At 39.5% G+C, this 13529-nt stretch overlaps 1 protein-coding gene and 1 long non-coding RNA gene across 2 annotated transcripts; both read right to left on the bottom strand.

Moving 5' to 3' along the window:
- Positions 1-5836: 5836 nt before the first annotated feature.
- Positions 5837-6802, bottom strand: LOC143875718 (uncharacterized). Its single transcript, XR_013250178.1, has 3 exons — positions 6551-6802; positions 6410-6472; positions 5837-6292 (listed from the first exon to the last, which is right to left on the bottom strand). It is a non-coding gene; the product is annotated as an uncharacterized LOC143875718 (long non-coding RNA).
- A 95-nt stretch (positions 6803-6897) lies between these two features.
- On the bottom strand, positions 6898-8597 carry LOC143875929 (zinc finger BED domain-containing protein RICESLEEPER 2-like). Its single transcript, XM_077377510.1, has 2 exons — positions 6959-8597; positions 6898-6902 (listed from the first exon to the last, which is right to left on the bottom strand). Exons 1-2 carry the CDS (start codon positions 8595-8597, stop codon positions 6898-6900), a joined length of 1644 nt encoding a protein of 547 aa, XP_077233625.1.
- Positions 8598-13529: the final 4932 nt, after the last annotated feature.

The following is a 13529-nucleotide window of genomic DNA, read 5'->3' as shown; positions in this document are numbered from 1 at the left end:
AATGGAGAAGAAGAAGGGAGGCAAAATGGGAAATGATATTTTCACCCCTTAAACGGATAAAATCCCCCCCTTAACGGTTTCTGTGAGAATGGTTCACTGAATGAGGATAAATTCACCCCCTTTAACGTTTTTCTTTGCCTTTAAAACTTTAACGGATAACGTTAAAGGGGGGATTTTATCCGTTAGAGGGGGGGAAAATCATTGCCCTAAATGTTTTACACGGTGGGAGTAAACGGTCAAAGAAAGTCAGTGCGAAAAGTCAGTCAAACGTCCGCTTAGAGAGTTAGATTGACAGACAAGGTATGGGAGTCGTGGATTTCTCCGCGTTTTGTGGGGTCCACCAACCCAAAGTCGTCAAGTTTTTAGTGAAATGATATATTCGACAAGGTTTTTCTTAGGACAGCCCCTATAGTTTAAGAGAGGACTCATACTTCATAAAATCATATATACGCTAGAGGGCTGTCTCATGTAAAAACTTGGGGGAAGAACATATCGATTCTCAGTTTTTAATATGGGTGATGATAAATTCGCACCCCTAGTAGGATGATTCAAACTCCTGGAACGTGAATTTTGACGCTTATTGGAGTCAATTCACATTAAAGGGATGTTAATCATCCTACAGGGGGTGTGAATTTATCATCTCCCTTTAATATCAATGTATGTTCCTAATATTGTCCCTACCATGTTTTGAAAATTGCACCAACTCACAGTCTCATTTCTTTTTTAAACGGCTGAGAACTTGAGACCTTTTTGGGATTTAATAAACTTTGGCAGCTGGTTAAATAGTGAAAGACAGGTTAGTACAATAATCAAAACATGGTAGTGCCAATATTAGTGACATACCTTTGCTTACTCCCCATCTTCAGAAATTCCGTATTTATAGTTTCAACTATCTTTGTTGTATGGGAAGGACAATGGAATTTATATTCCTTGGACCTATTAGCACAGCCAATAAAGAACTCGCTAATAGTCTCTAGGTTTAACTAATTCTCATGTAGATTGTACACCATTATCTCAGCTGGACAACTGAATGTGTACATGACCTAACTTGATTTCCAACTTCTTTATAATGCAAAGAGAGCCTTTAGAACTAAACGAGACGGGCTCGTTCGTTTACTAAACGAGCCGAACATGAGCCCAAAAATTAATCTCGTTAAATAAACGAGCCGAACTTGAGCTTCGTATAGTTCGGCTCGGAAAAGCTTGTGAACATTTTTGGCTTGGTTCATAAAGTCAAGCCGAGCTTTAAAGCTCGGATTATGTTCGTTATATATATATAGGAAAGTGTTGGTGAGCTTAAGCGCCCAATCACATTGGGGCCTACTTTGTTAGGATATCCAAAGCATTCATTTGAAAGGCCCTTACATAGATTGGGTGTGTACCAAAAATCAGCTCCATAGGATCATCCTAACCCCTCCATTAGTGGAGGTCAAAATGGACAGACATTATTTGTCCACAAATCTGCCCATTTTTGTCCTCCACAAATGGAGGGGTTAGGATGATCCTATGGAGCTGATTTTTGGTACACACCATATCTATGATAGGGCCTTGCAAATGAATGGTTTGGATCACCACAGAAAATGTGGGACCCATGTGATTGGGGCGCTTAAGCTCACCAACACTTTCCTCATATATATATATATATATATATATATATATATATATATATATATATGAGAGAACGGTTTCTACACATATGTGTAGATAAGTTATCTACACACTAGCTTAAAATACAGTGGGGGCCACATTATTTGGGTGATCCAAACCATTCATTTTTAAGGCCTTCACATAGATAGGGTGTCCACAAAAAATCAAATCCATAGGATCATCCTAACCATTCGAACTGTGGAGGCAAAAAATGGACTAATTTGTGAAGGTTTAAAGACATCCATTTTACCTCCACAAATCGTAGGGTTGGGATGATCGTATGGATCTATTTTTTTGTAGACACCCTATCTATGTGAGGGCCTTTAAAATGGATGGCTTGGATCACCCAAACAATGTGGGCCCCCACTGTATTTTAAGCTAGTGTGTAGAGAACTCTCTACACATATGTAGAAACCGTTTCCTCATATATATATATATATATATATATATATATATATATATATATGTGAGGAAACTGTTGGTGCGCTTAAGCTCACCAAACTTATGGTGAGCTTAAGCGCCCAATCACATGGGGGCCCACTTTGTTAGGATGATTCAAAGCATTCATTTGAAAGTCCCTTACATAGATGGGGGTGTACCAAAAATCAGCTCCATAGGATCATCCTAACCCCTCCATTTGTGAAGGACAAAAATGGACAGACACAAATCTGCCCATTTTTTGTCCTCCACAAATGGAGGGGTTAGGATGATCCTATGGAGCTGATTTTTGGTACACCCCCTATCTATCATAAGGCCTTGCAAATGAATGGTTTGGATCACCACATAACATGTGGGACCCATGTGATTGGGGAGCTTAAGCGCACCATAAGTTTGGTGCGCTTAAGCTCACCAACAGTTTCCTCTCTCTCTCTCTCTCTCTCTCTCTCTATATATATATATATATATATATATATATATATATATATATATATATATATATATATATAGAGAGAGAGAGAGAGAGAGAGAGAGAGAGAAAACGGTTCCTACACATATGTGTAGAGAGTTCTCTACACACTAGCTTAAAATACATTGGCGGCCCACATTGTTTGGGTGATCCAAGCCAACCATTTTAAAGGCCCTCACATAAATAGGGTGTCTACAAAAAATCAAATCCATAGGATCATCCCAACCCTACGATTTGTGGAGGTAAAATGGATGCCTTTAAACCTTCACAAATTAGTCCATTTTTTGCCTCCACAATTCGAATGGTTAGGATTATCCTATGGATCTAATTTTTTGTAGACACCCTATCTATGTGAGGGCCTTAAATATGAATGGTTTGGATCACCCAAATAATGTGGCGCCCACTGTATTTTAAGCTAGTGGGTAGATAACTTATCTACACATGTGTGTAGGAATCGTTCTCTCATATATATATATATATATATATATATATATATATATATATATATATATATATATATGAGAAAATGTCCATTCGAACTGTGGAGGCAAAGGATGGACTAATTTGTGAAGGTTTAAAGACATCCATTTTACATCCACAAATTGTAGAGTTGGGATGATCCTATGGATTTGATTTTTTGTAGACACCCTATCTATGTGACGGCCTTTAAAATGGATGGCTTGGATCACCCAAACAAGGTGACCCCCACTGTATTTTAAGCTAGTGTGTAGAGAACTCTCTACACATATGTGTAGGAACCGTTTTCTCTCTCTCTCTCTCTCTCTCTCTCTCTCTCTCTATATATATATATATATATATATATATATATATATACAGAGAGAGAGAGAGAGAGAAAACATTTCCTACACACTTGTGTAGGAAATGTGTGTAGGAAATGTTCTCTCATATATACGGATTTGTACCCTAAAAAACGGATTTTTGAGCCTAAAAAACGGTTGGTTGTACCCTAAAAAGGTTTATAAAAAAATTTCCACTCAAAAACTGTTGTTTGTACCCTAAAAAACGGATTTTTGAGCCCAACAATCTGTTTTGAAGGAAAAAAAACTAAACTTTTTTTTTTCAGCGGATTTTGAGCAATTTCTAATTCTTAAAATCCAGTACATATATCCTAAACGAGCCGAGCTTGAGCTTTGTTGAAATTTGGCGAGCCGTACACAAGCCCAAAAAAACAAAAAACAAAAACTCGTCACGAACCGAGCCGAATAGGAGCCGAGCACGAACACCCCAATGTTCAGCTCGACTCGACTCATTTGCGGCCCTAATTACAAGTATGCAAGGGTGTTACTTTCATTCTCGGCAAGAGTCTTTTCTAGCGAATCTTAATCCATTTCTCACTCATGTTGGCCGAGCCAATTATGCCATAGTTTGGTTGGCACTTCTTTCGCCATCGCGCTCACTTTTCACTTTTCCTCTACATAGCTTGGCTTCTGTGATGTAAGAGTGTTACCCTTTATCCCTTTGGCTACCACCAGATTACCTTTGGTGAAATTCCATTTTTCTTCACCAAAGTAATTATTGTAGTCTTCATCGTCGAGCTTTCTGGCTGAGGTTTGATTGAATCGGATGTTTGGAACATGCCTCACGTGCTTAAAAAATAGCTTGCATTCAATTTTGGTTTCCAAACAAATATTTCCATTGCTAATAATTTTGGATGCACCTTCATTTCCCATCCTTCCAAGGCCGAAGTCGCTGCTTGTATAGGATGTGAAGAAATCCTTTCGTGCAGTGGAAGGAAGCACCTGTGTCAACTATCCAGGTGGAATCCTGACATGCGAGATTGACACAGACATCATCTTGTAGACACTCCATTCTGGCCGGGCTCAATTTTCCAAAAATCGAGTTTGTCGCAAAAAGTTGTTTTGATGGAGAGATTTCCCTTTTGTAAGATTTTTTAAAATTTTTGTGATTCAAATAAGCCTTAAATTCTCGACTATACCAGATTTTCTAAGTTTTTTTAATCTTCCTACTCTTCACTTTTAAAAAACGGAATTGCTAGCATCCATCGCAAAAGGCATTTCGCGGCTGGTCTGTCGCATGTAGGACTGTCAATCGGGATGGGCAAGCTCGAAGCCCGCCCGTTCGGCCCGCTAAAAGCCCGCCCATAATTAAAATGAGAACAAGCCAAACCAAGCTTGGTCAAAAGTTGAAGCCCGAACTCTCATTTGGGCTGAGCTTGATCAAGGGTCGTCCAGCCCGTTATAGGCCCGGGCCCGATAATATATTTACTATATAATTTTTTAAGATTTTTTATGCCTTTAAAAATCAGTAGATATTATCGGGTCGGGTCGGGTCGGGTTTTTTTCTGGAAAACCCACGAGACCCAAACCCGGCCCTACCCATGATAAATCTTGAGTCGGGTCGGGTTTTTTCACGTTGACGCAATTTTTTAAGGAAAACTCTTGTTTGGCAAGACAACTTCCTTTATAGAATGGGCAAGCAATCATTTTCACCAAAAGAAATTAAAAATTAAACATGAAATATTTCTTTTACAGGCTCACATTGAGGAAAAATCAGCAATGAGTTATGGAAAGTTGGGCAAAGATAAGAGATTAATAATGAGTCTGATTCTTCAATGACACAAAGAAGACCATAAAAAACAAAAAATGAACGAAATTGCAGGCCATGCAATGAAATTAAACATACTAGATGTCTTGAGTAAGCCATGTAAGGAAAGTAAACTTACTGAACGTCTTCTCCAGAGGAAAAAAACTCGTCACATAACTTTTTTGTAGTAAAGGTTGCTCTACCACAACAGGTTCCAAGCCATGAAGCCCACGTTCCAGCTGTTTGATGGAAAATTAATAATATTCAGCATCTGAATTACAAGTGCTCCATGTGAATCAAAAGGAAAGAAATACACAGTTAAAAGGCATTCTTTCATCACCTGCATAGTTCCAGAAGAGAGCTGAGCATGCATATACAACACTATCACTGCAGTGCCACTGAAGCAAAAATTAAATAACAAAGATCTGTGAAATGCAACTTTACCTGGGAAACAAAAGGATTAAATTAAGTACAACTAAAATACTATCCAGGTAAGCTACTGACTGCAATGTGCAAAGCAACCTGTACCACAGATCTCATGGATTTGAACACAATAAGAAGAGGTATTGACTTTTGAGAACGAAAACATACATTATTCATTTGAAACATCTTTTTGTATTGTTTTCCCAAGGCATTTCTGGGCTCCGTAAGAACCTACAAAGCGATGTTGTAAACACAGTTCGTAGATGGAGCCTGTCCAAGGAACTACCTCAACAAGTTGGTCCTCAGTGAGAGCAGACAAACTAACAATTACTGGAAATCGTCCAACAAATTCTGGTATCAAACCGTAGGCAATAAGATCACCACTTTCGGCCTGTAAAGCAATAATTTCTCAAATGGAATGAATATAAAGTAGCTTTCCAGTCATGAAGGTGATTTCTGATATAAGGTCAATGATGATATTGAATGCCATATTAAGAAACTTATCAAAACATAATTATCATATTAAGCACAAAGTTGCTCAAAACCACTATAATGTATTGTTCCAGCCCACTGCAAACCAAGTTGTCCCCAGAAACTAAAGAAATGTAAAACATTGGAAAAACGAAGTTACTCAAAATTAAGTGCAAAAAGACAACATATGCCTAATAGACTTAAAAGCTAATGTAGTTGATTCCATTGTTAATGCTTCCACAGAGGGCTTTCTGCACCAAAAAGAATTCCAATAGGTTTCTGCATAAAAAAAAAACACACGAAGTATGAGTGAATTTTTGCATTACAAAAGTTGAGTATTATCCAAAGGAATTTATAGACAGCCATTATCTAAAAGAATTTATGTATGAAGTTTACCTCATCTATGGCATAGCTCAAGATTGTTATCATATTATGGAATTTGTCGAGAATCAATGAGACCTTCAAAAAGAAAAGAAAATACATTAGAATTTTTAAAACATATTTATAATTATCTAAGCAAATGTGTAGTTACATTACCTGATTCAATGATTTCAATATCATTATCATGTTGATAAACTTTGATTTCTTCATCATTATCACCATCACATCTAACAGCTCGTAGCCAATCTTGAGTGCAAACCAATGCTTGCACAACCCCAGGACTCATTGAACTTCTGTATTTGTCAAGAACTCTACCACCGGTACTGAAAGCCAACTCTGAAGCAACTGTAGATACCGGAATCGACAAGATATCACGAGCTATTTGAGAAAGTATAGTATACTTTGAGCTGTTAATTTTCCACCAGCTCAAAATGTCGAATTTAGGATCATCTACATGATTCTCTTCTTTCAAATATCGTTCCAGCTCTGATGTCGGCCCAACATCATTCTTTTCAGCACTCATCTTGAAAAATTGTTTTTGTAAACTGGAAATCCTCCTCTCACCAAAAGGAGAAGTTCTATCGTCAACCTCTGAAAATCTTTCCACCGACTGTAAAACTCGCGTTCGCCTTGAACTATAGGCAGATACATACTCATCATAAATCTTAAAGGCCTCATACTTAACAAGTGAAACTTGTGATTCAGCTTCATCCGTAGCATAGATAAGATGGTATATAAAACTCAAATATTTAAGCTTATACCTAGGATCAAGGACAACTGCAATAGCAAGCATCACATTGCACTCCCTCCAATATTTATCAAACTTACTTTGCATCTTAGTAGCCATTTGGTTAATAGATACATCTTCGTGTATAGCCATCCCAAGCAAGTGTTCTTGAATCGCAAAAACCTCATGAAAATACAAATTTGCAGTTGTATATTTATGCCCAGAGAAAAGCTTTGTAGCATCATAAAAGACTTTTAATAATCGGCAAATAACTTTAGCATTCTTCCAATCAACAACAGTAGGGGCTTCTCTTGCAAAGATGGCATCTCGGGTCTGTAAGCGAGTGAAGGCACTCTCAAACTGTAATGCAAACTCTAGCATAAGAAAGGTGGAGTTCCATCTTGTAGCCACATCTATACATAAGCCTCTCTTACTTGAAAGCCTCTCTTGCAAAATACATTCTTCAAACAACTGTTTTCTTGCTTGTGAACCCCGAACATATTTAACACTTTCTCGAATAACATCAACCGATTCTTTAATCTCATTTAGCCCATCTTGCACTATGAGATTGATGACATGTGCAGCACAACGAACGTGAAAAAATCGACCTTCTTGTAGTAACATGCCTTTCCTTGAAAGAACCGAAACAAGTGTCCTAACAGCAACGGTGTTATTTGAGGCATTATCTAGGGTAATGGTACTTAACTTGCTTATATTCCAATCAATCAAGCACAATTCAATTGCATTCGCAATAACATCTCCCCCATGTGGAGCTGGAACCATACAAAAATTCAGAATCTTCTTATGTAACTTCCAATTATCATCAATGAAATGTGCTGTAAGACATAAATAACCTAAAGTCTGATTAGATGTCCACATGTCGGCAGTTAAAGAAACCCGATGACATACACCAATCAATCTTTTCAGTTTAAGTTTCTCCTCTCCATATATATTCAACAACTCTTTCCTTATAGTTGTGCGTGATATAACTTTGAGTCGAGGTTGGATAAACATCATAAAATCTCTAAAGGCATCCTTGTCAACTATGTTAAATGAAAGTTCGAGCTTAATTATAAAAATAGCCAACTCTCTTCGAGCTCGATCTTGGTCAAACATCCAAGGCATAACACCCGCCCCTTCCTCCACATCATCGCTATCTCTAACGGATTTAAAAGACAATAACTTCTTGCTCTTATCTCGTGAGGTATAAGGGATGCATGTCTTATCCAAATGTCGTTTAAGACTACTAGTGCCACTGCTACTTGGGCATGCAAATAATTTCTTGCAATAATTACACTTAGCCCTCTCATCTATCCCATCAGGTCCTTTCTCTTTGGTAAAATGATTCCATACAACAGATTTAGTTGGATATGCTTTTTTTAGATGTTTGTGTCGAGGAGTCCCCAGGAGTGCTAACAGTATTAGTAGCATTTTCAGAAGAATCCAAGACCTAAACAAATATCCACAAATTACCATTTCTTAAGTTTGGTGGAAATAAAATACAAAGTAAATCTTACAAGAATGAAATGAATGCATCGTTATAATAAACAAATAAGAAGCAATTCTCACCGGAATATCGTAGTTCTCGTCAATATCATCCTCCATCATCATTTAATAAGGGGACTCACTTCAAAAGAGGTGTAGTGTAATCACTAATCAGATGGGATCTTTTGAGGCTTTCGAACAAACCTGCAAGGGAATTGAGAAAAAAAAAAAAAGGTAATGACAAATGAGGAGAATGAGAAAAAAAAGGTAATGAATCTAAAGGCCTAGCTTACATACATTTTCAATCTTCAAGTTACATACCAGACCTATGTCTTTTCCTCTCTTTTTTAATGAAAACAGTTCACACATGTAAATTTAGTCATGGCTTTTATGAAATCAAGGATCCAAACAGATTTTAAATGAAGACCGTGGATATAAAAAACAAAGAAGAGTGGAAATGCTGGAAAAGAGGGCAATGCACATAGAAAGATGTTGCAAAAGTTGGAGCAGCACTCCCGGATTTCATCGACATCTCTACTTCAACCAGCGTCTCACCACAAAAAATCAAATATGACTGGAAGCCAACGTCATGTAGCATCTACAAAGTCTTCACCCACTCGACTGATAGGTGTTGTAATGACCCCAACCTCAAAGAAAAGGAGGAAAAATCTAAGCAGGAGTGGAGGCAGTAAAACAGTCAACTCTAACACTACAAGAAAAGGAACCAATTACAACAATGAAGACAGAAAGATGGATAGCAAAATTGACCACCTGCTGTGAAATAACCAAGGTGAACCCCTTTCTGCAAAATCGTGTAGGACCTTTTCTCAAACCTTGAAACCCCAACTCTTCTCTCCTCAAACCCTAGAAAGAGAAGTTTTCTTGTTCTCTTTTTCCAAACCCTTTTCAAAAGAGCTCTTCTTCTCTCTCAGCCCAAATCAAGTGAGAAAGTAGAGATCCAGAGAAGGAGAGATGGAGAATAGATCAAAGATAGAAATGAAATCAAAGACAGTAGATCAATGGTGGAGAAAACAAAATCATTGAGAGAAAAGAGATCAGAAACAAGGTGAAAGAAGAGTAGCATAGCAGATCTGAGATCTCGTGTGAGGCTGGATCGTGTGAGGCTCAGTTTTGTAGCAGAGTAGCATAGCAGATCTGAGACCTCCTTGGTTCTCTACTTCTCTTGAAACAATGAAACCCTAGTACCAAAGGGGGAAAATAGAAAACGAAGATGGAAAGAGTCCCTGTTTTGCAAAGAGTCCCTGTTTGCGTGCGTGGGTTTTTTGCTTTTACGTTTTTTGTATTACAATTTTAGTCTTTTACATATTATAAAACTTAAGTATCTCGGGTCGGGTCGGGTCGGGCCCCTTCAAACCCGGCTCGACCCGAGATTCATGCGGGCTTTTTTATTCTAAACCCGGCTCGACGCAAGACCCAAGAAACATCAACCCGACCCAGGCTCTTTTTGGGTCGGGTCGATGCGGGTCGGGTAAAACCTGGCTCAAGTTGCAGCCCTACTTAATATGATGATCCAAACTGTTGAAGTATACAAATTGGGCCCCTCTTCAGCCCACTCTATATGAACGGTTTTGATCATCATATCCTATAGGCTATGGTTCGACCTCAGATTTATTAAATGAATAAGACAAAATTTGGCAAAAAATCAATCGGTGTGGCTTTTCTCACATGCCAAAGCCAACAAGTTTAATGGCTTTCTATCAAATTGGCTTTTCAATGCTTGCCTTAGTATTTTCTCGTACAGAAAGTAAGAGGTGATGGACAAACCTGAACTCGGCCCGAAGCTCGTTGTGGAGTTTGGGCCGAGTTTGGGCAAGCAAATTTTCTAATTTAGTCAAGCCCGAACTCGGCCGGAAGCCCGTTGTATAGACATGGGCTGAGCTTGAGCACCCCAGGCCCGCCCAAGCTCAGCCCGATTGACAGTCCTAGTCGCATGTCAGACCAGCCACCTCGTGAATGGAGACAAAATGTGACAGACCAGCTGCGAAATGCCTTTTGCGATGGACCCTATCAAGTCCCTTTAAAAAAAACAATAATATCTCCCACGATTAGTTAGGTAGTTTGATTAGGGTACCAAATAAAGAGGGATAAATACATTTACACCCCCTCTAGTTTCTGACACATCCACTTCGACCCCTATAGTTTAAAAATTGACAAATACACCCCTGTAGTTTCAATTTGTTTAAGGTTTGCCCCCTCAGCTGAAGGTTCGTCCATAGATTGAAGGGTTAGGATGATCCGATGGAGCTGATTTTTTGGGCACACCCTATCTATGTCAGGACCCATCAAATGAACGGTTTGGATCATCCAAATAATGTGGGCCCATACCCGAATCCAAAGCGTTTGGTAGTGTTTGGATTAGGATATGGGCTCATACCCTAATCGGGCGCTTCTTTCTAATTTTGAATTTCAAGCTTCCGCGGTCGACCGGGGTCGTCGTGGTCGCCCGCCGAGGGCTTTTTGTTTGATTTGATTTTTCGCTCAAAACCTATCTGCGGTCGACCTAGCCAATGGCGGTCGATCGCCAAGACCTTTCTGGATTGCTCCAATAAATCTAGGAGCATATCCGCGGTGGACCGGATTGACCTCGGTTGACCGGCCCACTTTAATCGGGTAGATGATGGGGTTCCAGCATCCATCCCGCGGTCGCCCCGGGACTGCGGTGGACCGGCCCTGCTTTGAAATTTAGTTTTACAAAATAAAAACAATGGGCATTGGGCTAAGGTCTTTGGGCTTCTTACCTAAGTTTTCAAACACCTTTTTGAGTTTGTCAAAATTCATTTTAAGAGGCTTTGAAAACATAGATTCATGCAAATGACTTCATGCCAAGATGACTCTATTACACACTACATGAACCTTGAGTCTTCTTGTGTCCTTTTGAGCCATTTTCTCTTTGCTTCTAGTGATGACTTCGATTATTCCTATCTTGATCACAACACTAGATCAACCATTAGTATTCTACCATCAATTTGGGTTTGTTGATCATCAAAATATGGGTGGGTTGCACCCCTTGGGCTTATAGAAATGTTGAGTTTCCAAGCACACACACAGAGCAAACGGGCACACGAGTAGGCAAATGTAAATCTTTATTGATGATTCATGAACAAGTTACAATAGGACTGCAAAAAGGGACCACAACTCCTAAGGGTCCTTGATCACCCTTTGACTAGAATGGAATCCCTGCTAGGATATGCACTAGCAATGCACCACTCGATGACCAACCAAGTTCTCAGGGCAAAGAGCTTTAGCAACTAACTCCCTTAGCGGGGAGTGCACACCGAAGGTGCTATTAGCTACGTGCCCCTGGAAATTTACATGATATTGATGGGACAAAATACCAGTTGCGTCCCTACTAGAATATATACATCGACACTACTCGTACAAAGGATAGACCAAGTCACGGGGCATAGGCCGTGAGAAAAGCGCGGAACAAAATGGCCTCGTGATACTTGGATTGCAAAAAAAGCAGGTGTCGATATCATGCCACAAGACAAGACAAGCATTAATTTCGAGAAAGCAAAGTTATGGATGTAATCAGTCGGATAATAATATCTTGTGCTTGAAGGTCATGAACTTCGGATTCATGCTCAGGGTTTGGGTTGGCTGGTGCATCAAATACCCCGTCACATCGTTTTCTTCCTCGTAAAGTTTCAACGGATGATAGATGTGCGAGGAGGGGCTCGTAGAGCCAAGGCTATTCCCGAGCAAGGAAGGGGCCGGAGAAGCCTCACTCCCGGCACTCACCCAGCATATGATGTACTTGCTCCTACAAGACGGCTCGCCATAAGAGAGGTGACACAATAGCTCAAGGTAATAACAAATAAAGAAAAATGGAAGCAGTGCTAGGCAGATGGCTAGATCGGTCCGGGAGAAGATCGATTCTAGGGCCTTCTCGGTGCTCAGTCCGATCGACCTACTCTGATACCATGATAAATTTAGTAGATTTCACTAAACTTTTGGATGCTTTTACAAGAGGATCAATGTGTGCTTATATAGAGCACTCACATGATTAACATGGAATGTAATCAAGATAATTATAGAAGGAAATAATCCTAATCAGATCTACTTTCCTAATCTCTTGCTCGCCTCTTCTAATCCACGTGCCTAATTTATCTAGTTGCCTCGTTTACGCAACTTACCTAATCTATCTCCAAGATGATCCAACGGTGAGATCTTAATCCAATTCAACAGTTGGATCCCACATATTCTAACAATAACAACCACAAAACATACTATTATGAGGAAATGAGGAAACAGTAGTAACATTCATGATAATGTAAGACCTAAAGATTTAGCCTGTTTTCAGATTGAAGTCGACCCGAGTTGCATCCCTATGATTTTAGGCTCCTTTTTCCAGGCTCCTTCCTCAAATACATTTTGTGTACTTTTTTTGGGTAGGCAATTTGGTATCGAAGCCCGACCTCAAGGTGGAAGGCCAAAGCCTTTACACCATTGATCTGACCAATCTGAGTATTCGGGTGCAAGGGCCTCCTTGGTGACCCACTTTACTCCTAGAACAGAGAATTTCAAATTAGTCACCACTTATCTTTGGCTGTCTCTTCAGTGAGACCGAGTAACCAGAAGAAACAATAGCTCTTTCAATGTTGGTTTGATTCAGTGTAATGACCTGTCCTTTCTCATAATGTACCAGAGACCATGAACTAGTGTAGCATCCAAAATTTTAGGGGTGCAACTTGGGTCGGGTCGGGTTGAGCTTTTGCTTAAAAAACGAATAGGAATCAACTCGAACCCGGCCCGATTGTAAGGTCAAAGCACAACCCGAATTCCAAAACTCGACCCAAGTTGCACCCCTACAAAATTTAGGTCTGAACAGTATTTTATCTGTAAAACTAGATAATGCTCAAACTTGAACAAACAATCCACAAGGTGCAGTGGGGAAAGAAA

This window comes from Tasmannia lanceolata, unplaced genomic scaffold (assembly GCF_043159265.1).
Source record: "Tasmannia lanceolata isolate RefF3 unplaced genomic scaffold, GAP_Taslan_0.1 ptg000004l, whole genome shotgun sequence".
Lineage (NCBI taxonomy): Eukaryota > Viridiplantae > Streptophyta > Magnoliopsida > Canellales > Winteraceae > Tasmannia > Tasmannia lanceolata.
This window is presented reverse-complemented; position numbering and strand designations above follow the sequence as displayed.

What these genes read in the sequence shown, in the direction of transcription:
- LOC143875929 (XM_077377510.1), bottom strand. Translation starts at nt 8,597, where the DNA reads ATGGTAATTTGTGGATATTTGTTTAGGTCTTGGATTCTTCTGAAAATG.